Source organism: Trichechus manatus, unplaced genomic scaffold (assembly GCF_000243295.1).
Source record: "Trichechus manatus latirostris isolate Lorelei unplaced genomic scaffold, TriManLat1.0 scaffold00066, whole genome shotgun sequence".
Taxonomy (NCBI): domain Eukaryota; kingdom Metazoa; phylum Chordata; class Mammalia; order Sirenia; family Trichechidae; genus Trichechus; species Trichechus manatus.
The window spans coordinates 14,525,922-14,546,426 of NW_004444002.1; the positions used below are offsets into that span (position 1 = coordinate 14,525,922).

At 39.5% G+C, this 20,505-nt stretch overlaps 1 protein-coding gene across 5 annotated transcripts in view; it reads right to left on the bottom strand.

Moving 5' to 3' along the window:
- Positions 1-17,969, bottom strand: part of PABIR2 (PABIR family member 2) — a 22,228-nt gene extending 4,259 nt beyond the window's left edge. For 2 of the 5 annotated variants that reach the window (XM_004379645.2, XM_004379643.2), the window contains exons 1-9: positions 17,827-17,969; positions 15,477-15,555; positions 11,259-11,315; positions 10,918-10,961; positions 10,778-10,832; positions 10,427-10,528; positions 10,022-10,104; positions 9,397-9,458; positions 6,946-7,042 (exon numbers count right to left, since the gene is read on the bottom strand). In XM_004379645.2, coding sequence (XP_004379702.1) covers positions 6,946-7,042; positions 9,397-9,458; positions 10,022-10,104; positions 10,427-10,528; positions 10,778-10,832; positions 10,918-10,961; positions 11,259-11,315; positions 15,477-15,555; positions 17,827-17,924 — 677 coding nt within the window. In that variant the 5' untranslated portion in view covers positions 17,925-17,969. Of the gene's footprint in view, positions 1-6,945; positions 7,043-9,396; positions 9,459-10,021; positions 10,108-10,426; positions 10,529-10,777; positions 10,833-10,917; positions 10,962-11,258; positions 11,316-15,464; positions 15,556-17,826 lie in introns of all 5 variants that reach the window. The other 3 variants (XM_023734315.1, XM_023734314.1, XM_023734313.1) reach the window with 3 other exon arrangements.
- Positions 17,970-20,505: the final 2,536 nt, after the last annotated feature.

The following is a 20,505-nucleotide window of genomic DNA, read 5'->3' on the forward strand; positions in this document are numbered from 1 at the left end:
GCTTCCTTAAAAAGCTAGAAATAGTACTATATGATCCAGCTATCCCGCTCCTTGGAATATATCCGAGAGAAATAAGAGCCGTCACACGAATAGATATATGCACACCTATGTTCACTGCAGCACTGTTCACATTAGCAAAAATATGGAAACAACCTAGGTGCCCATCAATGGACAAATGGATAAACAAATTATGGTATATTCACACAAGGGATTACTATGCAATGATAAAGAACAACAATGAATCTGCACAATATCTCATAACACGGATGAATCTGAAATGCATTATGCTGAGTTAAATTAGTCAGTCACAAAAGGACAAATACTGCATAAGACCACTATTATAAGAACTCGAGAAAAGGTTTAAACACAGAAGACGACATTCTTTGATGGTTATGAGGGTGGGGAGGGAGGGTGAGGGTTATTCACTAACTAGATAGTAGACAAGAATTATCTTGGGTGAAGGGAAGGACAGCACACACTACAGGGGAAGTCAGCACAATGGGACTAAACCAAAGCTAAGAAGTTTCCTGAATACAATCAAACACTTTGAGGGACAGAGTATCAGGGGTAGGGGTCCAGGGACCATGCTTTCAGGGGACATCCAGGTCAACTGGCATAACACAGTTCATAAAGATAATGTTCTACATCCTACTGTGGTGAGTAGCATCTGGTCTTAAAAGCTTGCAAGCGGCCATCTAAGATGCATCAATTGGTCCCAACCACCTGGAGTAAAGGAGAATGAAGAAGACCAAAGACACAAGGAAAATATTAGCCCAAGAGACAGAAAGGGCCACATAAACCAGAGACTTCATCAGCCTGAGACCAGAAGAACTAGGTGGTGCCCAGTTACCACCAGTGACCACCCTGACAGGGAACACAACAGAGAGTCCTGGATGGAGCAAGAGAAAGGCGGGGTGCAGAACTCATTCTAGTAAGAAGAACAGACTTAATGGTCTGAGACTGGAGGAACCCTGGAAAGCATGGTCCCTGGATTCTCTATCAGCCCAGAACTAAAACAATTTCCGAAGCCAACTCTTCAGACAGGGATTGGACTGCACTGTGGGACATAAAGTGATACGCGTGAGGAGTGTACCTCTTAGCTCAAGTAGATTTAGTGAGACTAAATGGGCAGCTCCTGTCCAGAGGTGAGATGGGAAGGCAGAGAAGGTTAGGAGCTGGTTGAATGGTCATGGGGCATCAGGGGTGGAAAGGAGGAGTGTACTGCCACAGTATAGGGAGAGCAATTAGGGTCACTTAACAATGTATGTATAAATTTTTGTATAAGAGACTAACTTGAAATGTAAACTTCATTTAAACTACAACAATAAAAAAAATTAAAGAAAGAAATACAATGGTGTGTAAGACAGACACGGTCCCTGCCCTCACCGGATTTATGGTACAGTGCAAAAGACATTTAAAAAATCATCATGCTAATAAACATATAATTACAAACTGTCAGAAAAGTAATGAAAGAAAGATACAAGGGGCTATGAAAGTATATCACATGGGTGACCTGATGTTAGTTGGAAAAACAGGGAAAGGCTCCCCAGAAACGGCATTTGAGCCACAATCTGAAGATGAGTAGGCATTAACTATGTAAGGTGTAGGAGGAAGCGAGGGTGGTTCTAGGAAACCAAAGCAGGCGAGTGTGGCTGTAGTACAGAGAATAAGTGGAACATGGTGAGAGAGAAAGTTGGGAGAGGCAGTCAGGCAGTTTTAGGATTTGCACAGACATACTTTTAGTTTTGAAAAGGAAAACGCATAGAATTAAAGAAGGAGTTATAAGTAAGGTAATACAGGTTATACTTTAAGCTTGGTCAGTGGCTCCTTTGCAAAAGCCCATTCTGGTCTAACATGCTCCGAGTTATGTGTCATTAATATTATCTTAATGAATTTCCAAGTGAATTTATTTTCAGTATTAACTAATCTATGGTACATTTGGAAGTTTCCGGGCCCTATACCACCCTTGGAGAAATAAAACTTTTTTTTTTCTCTCCCTGCATCTCTGCTCTTCTACTTTTCTTCAAAATGTCTTTTCTTCCTATTTCCTGTGTTTTTTTTTTAAGGTGGGGACAGAATATAAATAGGCTTTGGAAAAATAAAAATAAAACTGGAACCAGTATATTCCACAGTAATCCTACTGTATGCTCACTGCCATCAAATGCATCATTAATAAAATCACTTTTAAGTAAGAAGTTTGGAAAATTTAGCTGGCTCTGATATTTTTTTCAACCATATGGCAAAATGAGTCTAAACTATAAATTATTCAAACTACTGAAAGAAAGTTGCACAGATAATCTAAGACATTGGAAAATCAAAAGACCTTTATATATTTGCTTTTGGAACATATGTGATTTTTCCTCCTGCAGCTTTTTGCCTAGACTAATATTAAAATGAATTTACTTTCCTAAAGCACATACTGGCTGGGCAGCAGCAGGACATGATCTGTGCTACTTGGCAGGAAGAAAGGAGCTTAGATTAAAATTTGGCCACCAAGTAGATAATCTGAATATTAATAAAGAACTTCTTATTCCGACCACCAGACTTATGGTGAACCCTGGGTTAAAAGATCGCATTTCTAATAAGACCTCTTTGCTTAGGTGAACCCTGTATTCATTCAAAAACACAAAACATGATTCATGCAATGAAATCTGTCTTCTAACACAGTTGATGACCTTAAGAGAAATAAGCTAACGGAGAAGTTACCAAGAAAATCAGAAAAAAATACGAACCTGAACATTTCATTTCATGTAGTTTCAAGAATTTCTTCTCTACTATTACATATAAGCATATATAATTTCGTTTATTACCAGAAAAAAAATAGCATACTTACATTGAGCCTCCACTGCAGTTTAGATTCAGAACTTGGTAAATCTTTACCCAGACGTTTTCACTAAACTAGCTTAGTATAACGATTTTAAAAATTATTATCTGGTATAAAAACTTTAAAGGGTAAACCCTGTCTCTTCTTCTTCTTTGTAGGGATGGGGCAGGGCAAAAACTACAGCTATTTAAATGACCTGATTATTTTTTCTGCTCACTAAGAGATAGTATAAAAACGGTTTCCTTAGTTTCACTATCAAGTAGACTGATATCCTAGATGGCAGCTGGTTCCTGTTTCTGGCCCTATTTCCAAGAATATGGATGCATAATCAATGAAAGTGTATTAAAGAGATAGAAAAAAAGTTTCTGCAAAAGATCCAATTTTTACATAAAAGGAATAACTCAGTTTTAATCTCTTATTGTAGACATAAATGTTGGCAATATTAGTACACAGGGTGTTCCAAGTCTTAGTGCAATTGTAAGCTTTAATAATCTGAGACATATAGATGCTACAAACTTACAAAACACACCATTTGAAAATTTAACTTGTAAATTTCTCTTGACACTTAAGTTTTGAGAATTTGGAATAACAATTTTAAAAAATTTACTGTGGTAAAATACATCTAACAAAAATGTGCCGTTTTAACCATTTTTAAGTGTATGATTCAGGGACATTAATTGCAGTCACCATGTTGTGCTACCAGCATCATTATCTATTTCCAAAAGTTTTTCATCACCCCAAACACAAATTCAGTTCCCCTTAAGCAATAACTCCTTATTCTCCACTGACTGCCCCAAGGCCCTGGTAACCACTAATAAACTTCTGTCTCTATGCATTTGCCTATTCTAGCTATTTCATATAAGTGGGATACAATATCGGTCTTTTTGTGTCTGACTTATTTCACTCAGTATAATGTTTTCAAGGTTTGTCCATGTTGTAGCATGTATCAGAACTACATTTCTCTTTACGGCTGAATAATACTCCATGGTATGTATATACCACATTTTGTTTATCCATTCATCTGTTGATGGACACTTGAGTTGTTTTTAGTTTTTGGCTATAGTGCTGCTATGAACATTCGTGTACAAGTATTTATTTAAGTACCTGTGTTCAATTCTTTTGGGTATATGCCTAGGAGTGGAATTGCTCGATTATATGGTAATTCTATGTTTAACGTCTGAGGAACTGCCAAATTGTTTTCCACAGTGGCTGCACCATTTTACATCCCCACCAGCAATGTACGAGAGTTCCAATTTCTCCACATCCTCCTCAGTGCTTATTTCCTATTTTCCTGATAATAGCTATCCTAACAGGTAAGAAGTGGTATCTCATTGTAGTTTTGATTAGCTTTTTCCCAATGATTAATGATGTTGAGTTATCTTTTCATGTGTTTATTGGCCATTTGTATATCTTCTTTGGAGAAATGTCTATTTAAGTCCTTTGCCTATTTCTTAATTGGGTTGTTTGTCTTTTTGTTGTTGAGTTGTAGGAGTTCTCTCTATATATTGGATATTAAATCCTTATCAGATATATGGTTATCAAATATTTTTTCCATTTTTTAGGTTGTCTTGAATAATATTTTAATTTTATTTCAATCCCTCTGATTGAAGATGGCAAATATTAAAACAAAAATTAAAATTAAATACCTATTCAAAAATCACAAAACTAAGTGTAAAGAAATTTAAGTAATTAAACTTTAATGATACATTTTGTAAGTAGACAGCATCTGAATGGGAACCCTGGTGGCACAGCAGTTAAGCTCTCAACAGCTAACTGAAAGATTGGCTGTTCAAACCCACCAGCTGCTCTATGGGAGAAAGATGTGGCAGTCTGCTTCCGTAAAGATTACAGCCTTGGAAACCCTATGGGGCAGTTCTACTCTGTCCTATAGGGTCGCTATGAGTCGGAATCGACTCAGTGGCAATGGGTATAGCATGTGAACTTCTCCACTAAGACTTTTGGGACACCCTGTATTTTTACTCAGAAAAGAGATCTGATAGGAATTTAAAGATGGCTAGCCTTTAATAAGACTAAAATCTACAAATTAAGGACATTCAAAATTAAAAAATCAAATAGCGAAAAGGCTATAGGTTCTCAAAGACTGACTAAATAAATACGGATAAAAACTAAAGATCTAATACCCTTCAACTAAATTTGACTGGTAATGGTTATCATATGAAGAAGTATTTAACTAAGGAAAATACTAAAATTATTTCTAGTATTTCTGGGTCTATGATTTGCTTTAAAATTCTCCACAGGAGGAGGGGGAGGAAATAGATCAAACAAGATTGGTTGTGTGCTGATAGCTGTTGAAGGTGGGTGATGGGTACATGGGAGTCCATTACACCATTCTTTCTATTTTTACGTAGGTCTTAAAATTTCCTTTAGAAAACGTTAAGAAAGAAAAAGAACTCTTTGTAACATATTACTTGAACCATGTCTTGGCTTGTTAGTACTCTACGGATGGGTGTGAATAAAGTAAATCTTCTCTCTAACTTGAAGCAACAGCTTTTTGTGTTTGAGGATCAGAATCTTCCTCCATCACCAATGTCGATGTTCCCAGAGTTCCCACAGCCAGTCATAGGTCTAAGGATATGTGAGTAGTGGAACAAGAAACAGAAGTCCACCAAAGCTACCATCACAGACAGCTTAGGTCATGGTGCTCAGAGGGATACAAGTCTGAACAAGGGGACCCTTGGTAAATACTGGACCTTCCTTCCTTTCTTACTTATTCACTTGAACCTGCTTATGGCATCCTGGACAGTCAGCCTAAGACGATACAAAAAGAAAAATCAACTCGCCCTGTATGATGTTGGCAAAATGCTTTCATGTCTTTTACCTCACTTGGTTACTTGGTTAGTAACTGGGTAAAGAAACCTATTTATAGCTACAAGCCTATATTAAAACACACTTTACCATAAAAGTGACAGGCGGTTTCAACTAAGTATACAGTTTCATCCACTAGTCCTCTTGACAAGCTTCAGAAGTTTCTCTCTGCAATCATCTACGTACCTAGAAAGGCACTCTGTACCAAAATTAGCACACTGAGCTACCAAGGACAGACAGAGATGAGAGGGTAAAGAGATCGTGGGGCTGAAAATAGACAGAACAATCTAAAAGGCATCTGTTCCAAGGTTAGAACGGTACTGATCAACATGCTTAATAAACAAGAATAACTTGTGACTTCTTGACCAACTACAAGTACAGATTATTTCACACAAAACAATGAATGAGTGATTGGGGAAGAAGGAAGTGTCAATTCTTACCCCTTATAAGTGACCTTCACACTTCTTTCATTTAGAGGGTACCATCCTTTTATTTTTAAAATGAGTGCCTTCATGGGCTTTTAAAAGACTCTCACTGTAAAACTTAGGGAACAAAAAAGTTGTGAAAGGCAGTACACAATTGCATCTAGAACATGGGTACTCGGTGAGTGGGTTTCAAAATAATAGCTGGTCACTGCTACTACCTCGTCCCTTTCGTTCTACTATATCAGCATCTAAGGGCTCAACTTCAGGGATAGGAAGAGAAGTTAACTACCATAAAAACATGGAAGGTCCTTAAGTTAGAGACCTAAACTAGGATGACTAAGACTAAAAAAGCATTTATGTGAATAGGGCATAAGAATCAGAAAGTGTTACTAGAAAAACGGAACCACAAAAAATGGAATACCCTCAAATTTTGTTAACAATAGATAATATTATTTAGAGACTACCATGCTTAAGAAAATGCTGGTATTCTCTGCTACGTTAAAAGGCTATAAGACAAAATGCAGGCAGAGCACCTACAATTAATGCACATTACCCACAGCAACCCAGAAACTTTCCCACACCATGCAGCTGTTGATGCTCTACCACACCTTTAGCATCTATTGAGAGAGGCTGGCCTAACAGGAGTTAGGAATGAAAGTGAAAGGTGCCAGATATACACACTTCCAAGGGAAGTACTCATGACTTTCAAATTATCTGCTTTTTCACATCTACGCTTCCATGGAGATTTCCCCTCTATGAGCACAGGTCAAAAGGTGAGTATGTTTTGAATTATCCCAATGAATGCTTCATGTGGCTCTTTTTAAATGGATCGTATCCTTAACACCCTTTTGATTTTATTTCATTGTTTACCATGAGCTCAGATCAGACAATTGGGCAGCATCAGTAGACAGCATGTTGGTAGTGCCTTGGAAGAGTCTCTTGGGCTGGCTTTCTGTCTCCATTTCACCTAAACAGAGAGAGACAATGCTGATGTAAAATAATTTCACAAATATAGGCTTGGTGCTAAAATGGGGTGATCTTTGTATAATACTTAATTATACAAAGCTCGCAATACTTCTTCAAGCCATTACATAAAAGCTACTTTTCCATGTGCTTTAAGAAACATACTACTGCATAACCTCAATCAAAAAGTCATTAGCCCTAAAAAAATTTTTATATGTAGTATGCTATGGATATATTCTAGGCTCAAGCATAACAACAATTGTGAGGATGGTGCAGGACCGGGCAATGTTTCATTCTGTTGTACGTAGGGTCGCTATGAGCCGGAACTGACTTGATGGCACCTAACAACATGGATATATTCATGTTTCTTTAATAGTAGAACACGGATTGCATCATACAAAATGAATCAAGACTAACCACAGTAGCAAATAAAGTATTCACAAACAGTTGATGCTCACAGTGAATAATAATTTATGGGAGATGACTAGCTAAGCCTATTGATTTTGTATATTTTAATATTTAAATATTTCCTGAGTTAAAGTTAAATAGGTTAAAAAATACAGTCTGATAAGCAGTATATAAATAAAAGGTTGCTTTAGACTTTTTTGTGAAAATGAAGATTAAAAATATAATTTTGAAAGCACATGCTAATTGAAAGCAATCATTAATCAATTTGCAAAACTGGCATTTTATTGGCTACCTCAGTGCCTACAGATTTTTTCAGAACTGGTCATAGAAAGCTGCTGCACCAATAGTAATAAGGTTAACATTTTGCCACCAGGAGTACAAACCCTGACAACCCTAAGTCAGAAAGAAAAAGCCCCTTTCAAAATAAGCTATGGTTTGAATTAAAACATGCACAAACCCTGGTTTTGAAACTTTTTATCTGATCTTTAAAATGGAATGTTAAATTTCATTCGTGAGCCTATCTATATTCCAGTAGGAAATCAGTTAACTTTGAACTTAAAATTGTACACGATTCTTATGATGAAAAAAGAGTAAGCAAGAACAAATGCACCATTCAGCTTTTCCATATTATTAATTAATTTATATTATCTTTCCTCTGCATCTATTATGAAAATTCCTGAAATCCAGAAGTGGCTATATTTTTATTTGCTTTTTCTATGCTCTAATATGTAGCTTTTAAAAGCAGCTGCTGGGCTTTCAAACTCCACCTCATTAGCAAAAGACTTCAGCCCTTTTAGCAAAGAACCTCTCCATCTGCTGGTGTATTTTGGAATTGCTATGAAACTAAACAACCATACTAATTCTACCAACTTACTTCCTGCAACAAATTTAATAATAATTTTTGTTTTCAAGTGTGATTTTCACATAATAGCCCCTGAGTAAGTCCTCAGGACTGTAACTATTGCCTTGCAACAAATTTTAAGGAAAAATACTATTTTTATTTATAAAATAAAATTTGTTCACTAAGTACTAATACTGTCACCATGAGGATCTACCTTCTAGAGCACACCATTTTCAGTTTTAAGTTGTCTGAAATATAGCACTTGTTTTATGACTCTACCACTGGAAAGTTGTAACCAAAGCCACAAGTACCCATTCACCTAACATTAGGAGAGTTGGTTTGTTTATTGGTCCCAAAGGTGATCTTCACAAAGTAACCACTCAGTGAATTGCTTTTTTAAAGTCACTGTTAAAAGTCTTGTTTAAAATGACATACTACACTTGCAATTGTGTGGTCATATCCCCAGGAATAATGACTAAACCTGTGCTAACTTTCTTTGCCTTTTTTTTTTTTAAACAGATGCTATCAGGTGCCTCTATAAGCATGAAAAAACTAGCACTGATTGAGATTATTTTAGTTTACTGCTTTGTGGTTCAAAATAAGGTAATTAAGAGAACACCCTGTTATATCAAAAACACTATAGAGACTTGAATATCAGGCAATTCCCTCTTTGCCGAGGAGTAATTTGGTGGTGGGCGGAGGTGAATCTCATTGTATATGTGAGCGTATAGCATGTTTATAGATCTATATGCTATGACAGAAGCGTATACTTCTGCAACATAGCAACTATATATTTCCTTCACATTTGAATCATTGACAGGCAATATTTTTAGAATATATGTTGATAATATGAGTTTTTGAATAAGATTCAGTTATGAAGTGTAAAAAAGATACAAAAAAAAATCAAACCCATTGCCATCGAGTCAATTCCGACTCATAGGGACCCTATAGAGATAGTATCAAACAACCAACTTACAAAACTCAGAATCGGTAAAGCATACATTCACATTCAGAAAAAAAGGAGAGTATGCGTTGAACTAGTTTCAGACAGGAATTCTAGTTTTTAATTCAAGCTCGATTCAGTTTAACATCAGAAGTGTGAAGCATACCTTTTCTTTTAAGAGGACCAAGGACGCTGGGCCTAATGCACTTGACTGGACTTTGACTCCGCCTGTTTAAATGAATAAACGAACAGGACGACTTGAAGTACTTCCAAGATGGAAGACAAACAGTGTTACAGCCCACCAAATAAATAAATAAATATAAACAAAAAAATAAATAAATGAATTTGACATTCATGTAGGGAGAAAAGGAAAATGTTTGTGTTGCACATAATCTGATCTGGTATACAGCAATCGGGAATAACATGGCATTTTAAGCAATTTATTTTAGTCATAATGAAACAAAATGCCCACAACAGTTTTAAAAAATGATACCTTATTAAATGTTATTTGGATTTTGACTGATATACGATCTTAAAAAATTTTCCTAATCGTTAAGAAGGATAAATTATAGCGTGCGTGTGCAGGCGCGCACATGTCGTTTCCCTCTGGATATATACATCAGCACTAAGTCTCAATACCGGCAGCAGGTATATGGATGTTCACTGTGAAATTCTTTCCGTTTTGCTGTACATTTGACAATTTCCATAATAAAACGTTGGAGAAAAAGTTAATCTATAGACAAATTTAATGAGTGGCACTTAAACTACATTTAGAATACCGGTTCACATACCTCGAAAATCGTCTTGGACTAGGAACAGGACTTGGCGATAATCCACTGCTACTCACAAACATTTGTAAGGATGGTGAAAAACACTGCTAGAAAAAAATTTTAATATTAAAATCTTTCTACTGCTCCAGTTTTTACAAGGTTCTTTTAAAAATGACAGACACAAAGTACTGAGAACTGCTTATTAGCTGTCTATGGGTCTTATAAATATTTTTTCAAATTACTATCATAAATTTTCATTAATGTTCTTTTAAGTAATTGAATTCTTCATAAGAGAGGTGGTGTGTGTGTGTGTGTGTGTGTGTGTGTGTGTGTGTGTGTGTGTGTGTGTGTGTGTGTGTGTGTGTGTTTTAGAAAAGAAACAGCTCAGTGTGTGAAAGAAAGTTACTATCTTGCCCATGATCCTACCTTTCCAAATCCTCTGGTGGGTGATGGTGCTGGAGAAACTGGAGTGAAGTCAATTCTCTTCGGAGAATATAATTTCTCCGACTTGTCGAAATCACTATCGCTCTGTAAACATAAAGTGTTACCTCTTCATAACAAGTCTTACTTACTACTAGAACGTACCTACATTTCTAGAGCAGAAATATATAGACCAAAAAGTTGCACTCTACTATTCTTCTGGAAAAGCAGAGATGAAAAACGAATACAAATTTGGAAGCAGGAGGTACAAAAAGACATGTAAAAACTAACGAAGTCAATGAACAATGTACAGGTTTCTGGAAAATAAAAAAGCAAGCAGATAAGGGAAAACTTTACCAGGCTCAAGCTCTCATCCCATGATTGGCTTATCTGCATTGCTGTTTGCACTTCCCTTAAACAAACAAAATGAAACGCTATCAGTGCTTACAAACAAGACACATTCGGCTCTCTATGTTCTGTTCTTGTGAGGCACTAACCTTTCACGTGAAGTCTCTCTGTTCATCATATCCACTCCTTCTTCCTGCAAAGACAACATGTGCCGAAAACATAATATTTATCCACGTATTTCTCTACTGAAAATAAAATTAAAAGGTTTTTCTACCTCATTTGACATAACACAATACAGTAGAACTAACCTTCTAAGATTGCCACCCACGCCACATTTGCATTTTGTCTGCAAACCCAGAACTGTAATCTGTCTACAACTAACCAGAGTTGCCACTTGACTCATTTTTAGTATCTAACCTTCAAAACGAAAATAAAATCAAAATGTAAAATCCAGAAAATGTTTAGATCTGAGCTAGTAAGTAAAACTTACCTTTCTGATTTGATGCAGTCTGCTACTAGGGATACGGCTGGGTGAGGATGACAGCAACTAGAAGAAAAAAGTAAACATTTACTATTTCCTGAATCACAAAGCAACAGTCCGCTGTTAGTACTGGTGTACAACCAATTCCCAGATATTGTCATATTCTTCTTAGAAATTTAGCTAAGTCATTGAACAGTAATGGACTAGAGGCAATACATTCATTCAGTCTTTACAAAGTACACCAGGTGTCCAACCTCAAACCGCCATCTGTCGCTCAACAGGCACTGACTTTAGCACTTTTCCCAAATGAATGTAGAGCTGTGTACATTTATGTAAAAAGACTCCTGCCCTTGGAAATATCCATTACCCTACTTATCTAAAATAAGGAGCTCTATAAGAAGAGAAAGTAAAAAACAGTGATTTTTATTCATTTTTATTACCACCGCACCAATGGGGGAAGACAGGCTAATAAAACCAGTATAATGTTTTGTCTAGGATTAGTGTTTACCTCAAACACCTTAAAATTGCAATAAAGAGATTTTGCTTACATAATGTAAAGCCATTCTAAAATTTGATCACTAATGCTACCACCACAAACCTTAATGGTTAAAAATAAAATCAGTGCAAAGGCAGGGAGTACCTTTAAAATCACTGTTGCTTTCCTTCAGATCGTCATTTTTAAAGACTAATTTTTAAATAATCACAATCTGATTACAAAATATAAGGTATAATTCCTTCCAACAGATCTTCCAAACCAAACCAAACCCACTGCCATCGAGTTGATTCCAACTCACAGCAACCCTACAGGACAGAGTAGAACTGCCCCACAGGGTTTCCAAGGCTGTAAATCCTTACGGAAGTAGACTGCCACATCTTTCTCCCAGGGAGCAGCTGGTGAGTTTGAACTGCCGACCTTTCGGTTAGCAGCCGAGCACTTTAACCACTGTGCCACCAGGGCTCCTTTCAACAGATCTTACAGGGTTCTAATAGCCAGAATGTAAACAACTACAATTTATTCCCTAATGAGATACAAATGAGTTTGTAATACCATAAAACTAGATAAGACAACTATCCTGTTGCAAAACCGAAACCAAACCTGTTGCTGTCAAGTCAATTCTGACTCATGTTACAAGAGGTACTATTCTGTTAAAACGTTCTTGAACACAAATGTAATAAGTAGTATAAAATGGTAATAAACCGCTAAGTGTTTTAAGTCAAATCTAATTCAGGTAAAAAAAATTTTAAAGTTATCCACTAAAATATGATGTTACCTCAAAAGATATCCCGTCATTACCCAGCCCTTTTACTTTTTCCTCTTAGGCTTTAAAAAGGGAAACTAGCAGTAAAATCATTTTAAAAAGTCTTTTTTTTTTTCCATTATGAATGCAATATGTGTTTACTGGTAACCTGTTAATGAAGTCATTTGGAAAATGCTAAGCCACTAGGCAAGTAAATAAGGCAGGGAAAGCTCTCTTAACAGGAGGGTGTGGAAGAAAGCATGGATGTGACAGGCTCACAGGGAACAAAAGGAACCCAAAAGGCAACAAAATAATCAGGAGAGCCAAAGTAAGCATTGCCAGAAACTGATGGCAGAGAAAATCAGAAATTTAGATTCTACACCTACATGACACACAACTTGTCAATTTTACACAAAACTAGAAAGTAGACCAGAGAGGGACAGAGAGCAGCAAAGCTGCGTCTAGTACCAGAAGCAAGAGAGTGATGGATAGGCTGAAAAACTGCCTAAGAACTTCAAGGAGGTGCTGGTTAATGGTGCTGAGTAAAGCAAAGAGCTCAAGAGGGATAAGAAATGAGGGCCCTGACACTGACAATTAGGTGGTCACAGGGACTTTTACAAGAACAGTCTTTTAATGGAGTTGTGGCAGGAGTAGGGAGATTACGAATTGGCTGAATAGTTTGGTAAAAAACTGGGAGACAAGGAATTAGAGGCAGCTGAGCTTAGATGATGCTTTGGTAAAGCTCTCAGAGGGGAAGGAAAAGAGGGAAGGAGACACCTATGGAAAGAAAAAAGGTTTTCTGAGTGTTAGATGTGTAAGCTGGGAAAAGAAGGCAGGAGGAACAGAGGCAGCGAGGAAGGGACTGAAGACTCAAGATAGAGAGGAGGTAAGAGACGGAGCAAAGTGACAGCAGAATCAGAAAGTGCATGCGCCATTAGGGGCACAGCACCATGAGTGAAGGTAAAGATACTTTAAGGAGAAGAAAACTAAGGTTCATGAAAGATAGGTGTCTGTCTTCTCTGTGGGGTGAGCAGCAGGGGTCATCTGGAAAGTGAAAGGTGGTGAGATAGGAAGCTTGGAGTTAAAAAAAAAAAGATTTAGACTGTTGCTCTAGACAATAGCATGGGGCCAGTAGCACCTTGAACTCCACATGTCCAAAAATAATGCATCTTCTTCCCCTTCAAACCGCCGATTTCTCTCGATTTCCCTACTCCAGTAAAGGCAATACCATTCCCCTGGGCACCAAGAAATAACATTTCAGCCACTCTGAGTCTTCCTTCTCCCTGCCCTGACGTCTAATCAGCTGTCAAATCTGCATGTGTTTTTCATCTGCCCCCTCCTTTCCATCTCACTTGCTATCATCTTACTTTTTTGCAGATTACTGCGGGACACAGACAAGTGCATCAAGATTTATACGTATGCTGTGATCTAATGTATACAAATGATTGTTGTTAGTTGCCTTCAAGTCGATTCTGACTCATGGCAACTCCATGTGTGCAGAGTAGAAGTGCTCCACAGAGTTTTCAAGGCTGTGATCTTTTGGAAATCAATCACCAAGCCTTTCTTCCTAGGCATGTCTGGGTAGGTTCAAACTGCCAGCCTTTTGGACAGTAGTTGAGTGATAAGCATTTGTGCCACCCAGGGACTCGTATACAAATGATAGAAGTACCCAAAAGAGTGCTGCGGAAGGCTTCCCAAAGGAAATAAAAGGATTACACTGAGTTTTGAAGGTTTCGACAAGCTAGAAAGGGGAATGGGATGGGATGGGGTGAAGGCAAGCATAAGGGTTAACACAGAGCAGGGAATTAACATGGTCCCTTCAGAAAACGAGGTATTTTAGTGCAGCCAGAGCAGAGTATTTGTAAGGGAGCAGTGAGAAATTAGCCTAGACTCGAGTTGATAAGAATCTTCATATCTTACAAATGAGGAAAGTGAAGTGTAGAGAGACGGACTTATTTTGCCCTTCTCTGTGATGCTACTGATATGAGGAACATAGCTGTGTAACACTTATAAACATTTTTCCTACATATGACAAAAATAGTTATGATATTTTCTAGTATTCTTGGGGAAGGAAGTGAAGTGAATCAAACCTCCAGATAACTAACATTTTTATGTATTTTTAATTAGTTCAGCTGGAAAGCTAAAATGTGTTATATATTTCCCTTTCTTAAACAGATTATACCACATAGGATGGCACCGGAAGATATCTATTCTAACTCCAGCTCTGCCATTTATTAATTGTGTGATTCCGAGCAAGCCACTTATATCGTCTGAGTCCTAGCTGCTGCTTCTTTCAAATGGGAAAAATCTTTTGCCCTGCCTTCTTCATAGGGGTTGTTATGAGAAGTAAATGTGTGAAAGTACTTTGTAACGTGTAAAATACCATACAAGTGTAGGTATTACAATAATTTAAGATGAGGTTAATGACCCAGGTCTCCTTAAGACCATAAATTATACTGTTCTATACCAGTGACAGGAGCCCTGGTGGTACAGTGGTTAAACGCTTGGCTGCTAACCAAAAGGTTGGCGGGTCAAACCCACCAGACGCTCCGCGGGAGAAAGATGTGGCAGTCTGCTTCTGTAAAGATTTCAGCCTTGGAAACCCTATGGGGCAGTTCTACTCTGTCCTACAAGGTCGCTATGAGTCAGAATGGACTTGACAACAATGAGTTTGGTTGGGTTTGGGGTTCTCAACTACAATTAGAAATTAACACTGACTTGCCTCACAACCAGATGCAAGTACTGACAAATAACAATAATTTTTAAAAACACAAAGTCCCACAGCAAAAAAAAAAAAAAAAATTTCTTTAAACCAGGTCACCTTTTTCACTGAAAGCTGAAAATGGCCACAGTGTAAGCAGTAAATGAGATAGGTAAAATAAATCTTTTCTTTTTTTAAACAATTATGCACGGCACACAATTTTAAGAAGTAATTATTTGAAGTGTTTTCCCCTACCCAAACCACTTAGATACTTACTTCCATACTTACCAAGCTGTGATGGCTCATAATGGTTGTACTATTCCTCCGAGTTCTAAATGTGTATGGTTGAAAAACCTGTGAAAAGTCGCTGCAAAATAAAAACTAAATTGTTAATGTCTTCTCATTTAAGATATTTGTCAACTATATTAACATCTGTTCTCCAATTAACAACTCAATGGCTCCTCCTTTCGTACAATGAATAAACTCCTCACCCTTCTCTTCACAGGCTTTCCAACTGGTATGTTGTGGATTACAGGTTTGCCAAGATACTGATCTCCTCAGGGGGGTGGGGGACACCCGCAGGGAGAAGTATGGGGCGGAGCTCTAGACTGGTTGCCTCCAGCTGCCCCAGGTCAGAGCTCACATCCCTAAACCGGTTCTCTCCAGACATAGAAAGCCTCATCTGTTTACCCTACAGGACCTACAAATACTGTCTTTTTCTGTGTGCAGTGATGTGAGACTCCTAGCAGCACATCTCCCACTATTGCCCTGAACATGTGTTCTACCTCTGAAGCCCACCGTTCAATGAAATAAACATACCTGAGGTTCTGCTCATGTGGCTCCTTCTGCCTCGGTTGCCCTCCTTCTTAGCACCATCTGTAAAGCCCTTCCTCCCCTTCAATGCCCACCTCAAATGCCATGCCCTCCACAATGCCTTTCTGCATCCCACAAACCTAATGCAATCTTTCAACCCAGGAGCACTGTGGGAGATGAGATGCTTCTTGAGACACCTACCAAACTTTACCTTTTATCAAAGAAAAGTGGGTATACATCTTAAAGCCCTTAGTACCGAAGTGTTTTGCTCAACTTTGTATAAGGACCCTGCAGTGCCTAGCAGAGTGCCATGTCTGTGATAAGTGTTCAAGATGGATTTCCAGAACTGAACTGGATCAGGCTTTGGGGCACCGTTGAGATCACCTACCTCAGCTATCCTGATTTTTAAATGAGAAAACGGAGACTCACAAAGGTTAAGTGATTCATTCATGATCATAGCTAGTGAGAAAATCGGGATGAGGTCTGGCCTGTCTGTCACATCATGCTATCTTCAAGTAATTACTTAAATCATCATTCAAAAAAACAGTATATTTTTAGAATTACCTAAACGCAGGTCAACAGGGTCCCCCAAGTGCGTAACAATCGCTTGCTTGCCAGATTTAAAAAGACAACCAAAAAAAGATGAGTTTATTCCTATGTTGTTGTCAGGGGCCGTCGAGTCGATTCCAACTCATAGCGACCCTACAGGACAGAACAGAACTGCCCCATAGAGTTTCCAAGGAGCAGCTGGTGGATTTGAACTGCCGACCTTTTCGTTAGCAGCTGAGCTCTTAACCACTGCGCCACCAGAGCTATAGTATCAAAAATAAATGTAGTCTTAGGAAAGCAAAAAGGTCACTCAATCATTCCTTCAGTTTCAAAATGGTATTTAATGAAAGAAAAAAATTAATCTGTTTTTTCCCCAAAATAGATTTATAATTAGTTCACTATCCAAGGATAGCTTCTTTCCTTGCCTTCACTGTGCTTGATTAATATGTTTTTCGCTAATTCTATTCCCATCCCTTTTTTTGGACTAATTCCATTTCTACAGGGTCTCCCAAACTGGCTCTCTACCTAAAATGAATTATCTACTTATACAAGTGAAATGCAATAGGCTCAGGAGGTGAGCCCACCTAACCGTAATTATCACAAGATTCTACCTTAAAATAAACCCACTGATGACTTTTTCACAGGAATACACAGGACCCTGCCACTAAAAATCAAAGGTCGATTATTTCCATCGTTTTCCAAAACCTGTGTTTTCACTGATCGAAGCTACATGCCTTATTTCTTATTTTTATTCACTAAAATGCATTTCAGGACACTTTAGAATCTGAAAACAGAACAAATCCAAATCATTTAATATGACAAGAATGCACCATTTCATGACAAGTTATTAGATAAACTATGATTTATTAAAGTAAAATTAAGGCCAGGGTTCATAAACTAAGCTTAGAAATAGCAGCTCTTAGGGACAGGTGTCAAGTTGCAAGTCTAGTTCCAGGGGCTTCAGTCTGATGTTCGGTTGTGTAAATTAGGCAGGACAAGCAACCTGTCAGAAGAGGCAGAAGCTTCCTAGAGTTCCTTTTAGAGTGGGACAACAGCCTCAGGTAGAGGGTCCTTCCTCCTCCCCGCCACTGCCCAGCTTAGGGTCAAACTTTCACTCCACCTTGGAACCCAAGTCACTGTGAAGCAAACAAGTCCCCACCCCCACAGTTAGGAGAACCCAAATGAGCTCCAACTCTCACTTTAGGGAAGGAAGACTGCTTGCCCGGGGCCAAGGAGCCCCCGAACCCCTTACTCCATCCTCCCCAACCCTGCTCACCTGAGCCCATGGATCAGGGGAGCGCTGTTGGCTCTCCTCAGGGTGCCCCCATCAGATATGTCAGGCTCAAAGTCCAGCTCCATTTTCTCCTGAGCCATGTCCGGAATTTGCAGGCAGGCACAGCGGACAGTGCTCAGCTCCTGGTGCTTAGCTATGGACTCCCAAGACTCTCACTGCAGGACTGAGCTGCTGGGGACAGGCAGCTGGGGGCGGGGGCGAAGGGGCGGAGGCTTGGGGGCGGTGGCTGGGGCGGAGAAAAGTAGGAAAGGAGGAGGAGGAGGGGAGGAAGAGGAGGAGGAGGAGGAAGATAGGATGGTGAAGACAGCGGAAGGAGGATGGAGCATGAAGGAAGAGGATGGAGCAGAAAAGGGGGAGGAGGAGAATGGGGGGAAGACAGGGATAGTGGGAGGATCAGAAGGATGGAGGGAGGAGAGAAAAGAGAAAGAGGGATGGAGGAAGGGAAAAAGGATAGATGGAAAAGCAGGACAGGCAGGATAAAAGGAGGAATGCAGAGGGGCAAAGGAAGAGGAAGATTGGAGGAAGAAGGAAAAGGGAAGAAAGGAGAAGGAGGGAAGAAAGAGGACAAGGGGGTAGGAAAGGAGGACTAGGTGTGGGGAAGAGGATAGAGGAAGAAGGAGCAGGACGGGGAAAAGAAAACGAGGGGGAGGAAACTAGGCAGATGTGGAACTCATGCTACTATATTGCCGGCCGTCGACCTCAAGCGGGGCCCGGCTACACGCGCCGCAGGTGCCCGGACAGTGCTAGCACCGAGGAGCTGGCAGTCGGGCAGGGCCTGGCCGGGCAGCCCCGGCGGCTCCAGCCCCCCATGCTCCGGGTCCCGGTCCCGGAGTCTCCTCAGCTTGGGATCAGTGCTTCTCCCCTCCCTCCGCCCTCCCGCCTCGAGGACAGATGGGGGTTCTGCCCCTCAGCCGCCGCCGCAGTGCCTCCTCTTCCTCTCTCTAATTCTTATGGCCTCAAGGAACCCGTTGGGGCCAGGACCAAAACCCACAACCTGCCGCCTCCTACGCTTCAGAAGCAGGAGCCTCAGCCGGGCCACGGGTCTTCCGCGTCCCAGCACCCATCACCTCCTGCGCACGCGCGCGGCGGCCGCGCCAATAGACCCGCGGGCAAGGAGCATGCGCGCGAGCCCCGCCCCCTCAAACCTCCTCTAAAGGGGAGGAGCGTTTCCAGGAGTCCCAGCGCCTTCCTCAATGGCATTGGCCCGAGGAACCTGGCGCTCGATTTCGAAAAGAGCCAATAGGTTGGAGAACTGCAGCATCACCTTTCAGGAGTTTGGTCCAATATTGATGGGAAATCGAGAGAAACGTGGGATTTCCACGGTTTTTCGTTCCCAATCTGTATGCTATGACCTCTGTAACTTAATAGTTGATCCTCACTAATTTCTTAAACCCCTTGATTTTGTTGGTCTTTGGCTGGTGGGCCTGATTCCTTTTTCAGATCATCCATGTGGGTGCACTAGACAAAAGGGAAGGGTAAAAAAACAAACAAACAAACAATGGAGTAGAAGTAAAGTAAATCTAATGACAGTCCATTCACATAGTGAGAAGCATTCATCTCCATGTTATAAGCAACGTTTGCTTCACCGATATTAGGAATATCCAAAAAGTCCCGGAGAACAAGTAGCAGAATCAGAAATCTCTTTTTTTTCTTTTTTTCTAGGATTTATGGAGACCCTAACAATCATGATTCTACATGTGTGAGACCTGGGATTGTTTATTTTATTTAACCAACAACTTATATAGTACTTACTGTGTGCCAGGCACTGTACTAACAGCTTTAGAAATATTAACTCGCTTAATCCTCACCACCTGAATGACCCTGGGGGAAAGAATGCCATTGTACAGTGTTAATTATACATGCCTAGAAAGCACAGAAAATTTGACAGTTGTGAAATTGGTTTCAAAAATTAGCAAAATTCATTTTGCCTGCCTCTTGAATTCAGTTGTCCCATATTAAACTTGCCAAGTCCAACCAATTGTCATTTCATTCCTCAATGTTTATGTTTTCTGCTTGTGATATGAGGGTTTTTAAGCACTTTTGGATAGTTTTCTCTAAATTGCCTGTATTTTCCCCCAGCTAGATTAGAAACAACAGCCTCTGTTTTTGAGCAGTTCATGTATCTCTTTTTATCTCAAGGTCTCAGCAACCCCCATCTGCTCAAAGAGGTACAGTACATTCTTTTGTTCACAAAAGCTACTAAATAATCATTTGTTGACCACATCCACAGTCCCTAACTCTGAGAAGTCAAACAATTTAGAACTCCTAAGTTTCAGGAAACCCTGGTGGCATAGTGGTTAAGAGCTATGGCTGCTAACAAAAAGGTTGGCAGTTTGAATCCACCAGGTGCTCTTTGGAAACCCTATGGGGCAATTCTGTGGGGTAGTTCTATGGGGCATAGGGTTATTATGAGTCTGAACCGACTTGATGGCGATGGGGCTTGGCCTAACTTTCAGAAGTTTAATAATTTAGAAGAAACTCAGGATATGTGAGAAGAAGGATGCTATCTTAGCCATCACTGCCACGTTTTATTCACATGATTCTTGCATACCTAGTTTCTTTTACCCGTAAGATGAGTCTTTTGGGAGGTTTGGGGCATTTTTGGTTTGTGAACATGAGTTCAAGTTGTGTTTGACTTACTCTTGTAATAACTAAAAAAGC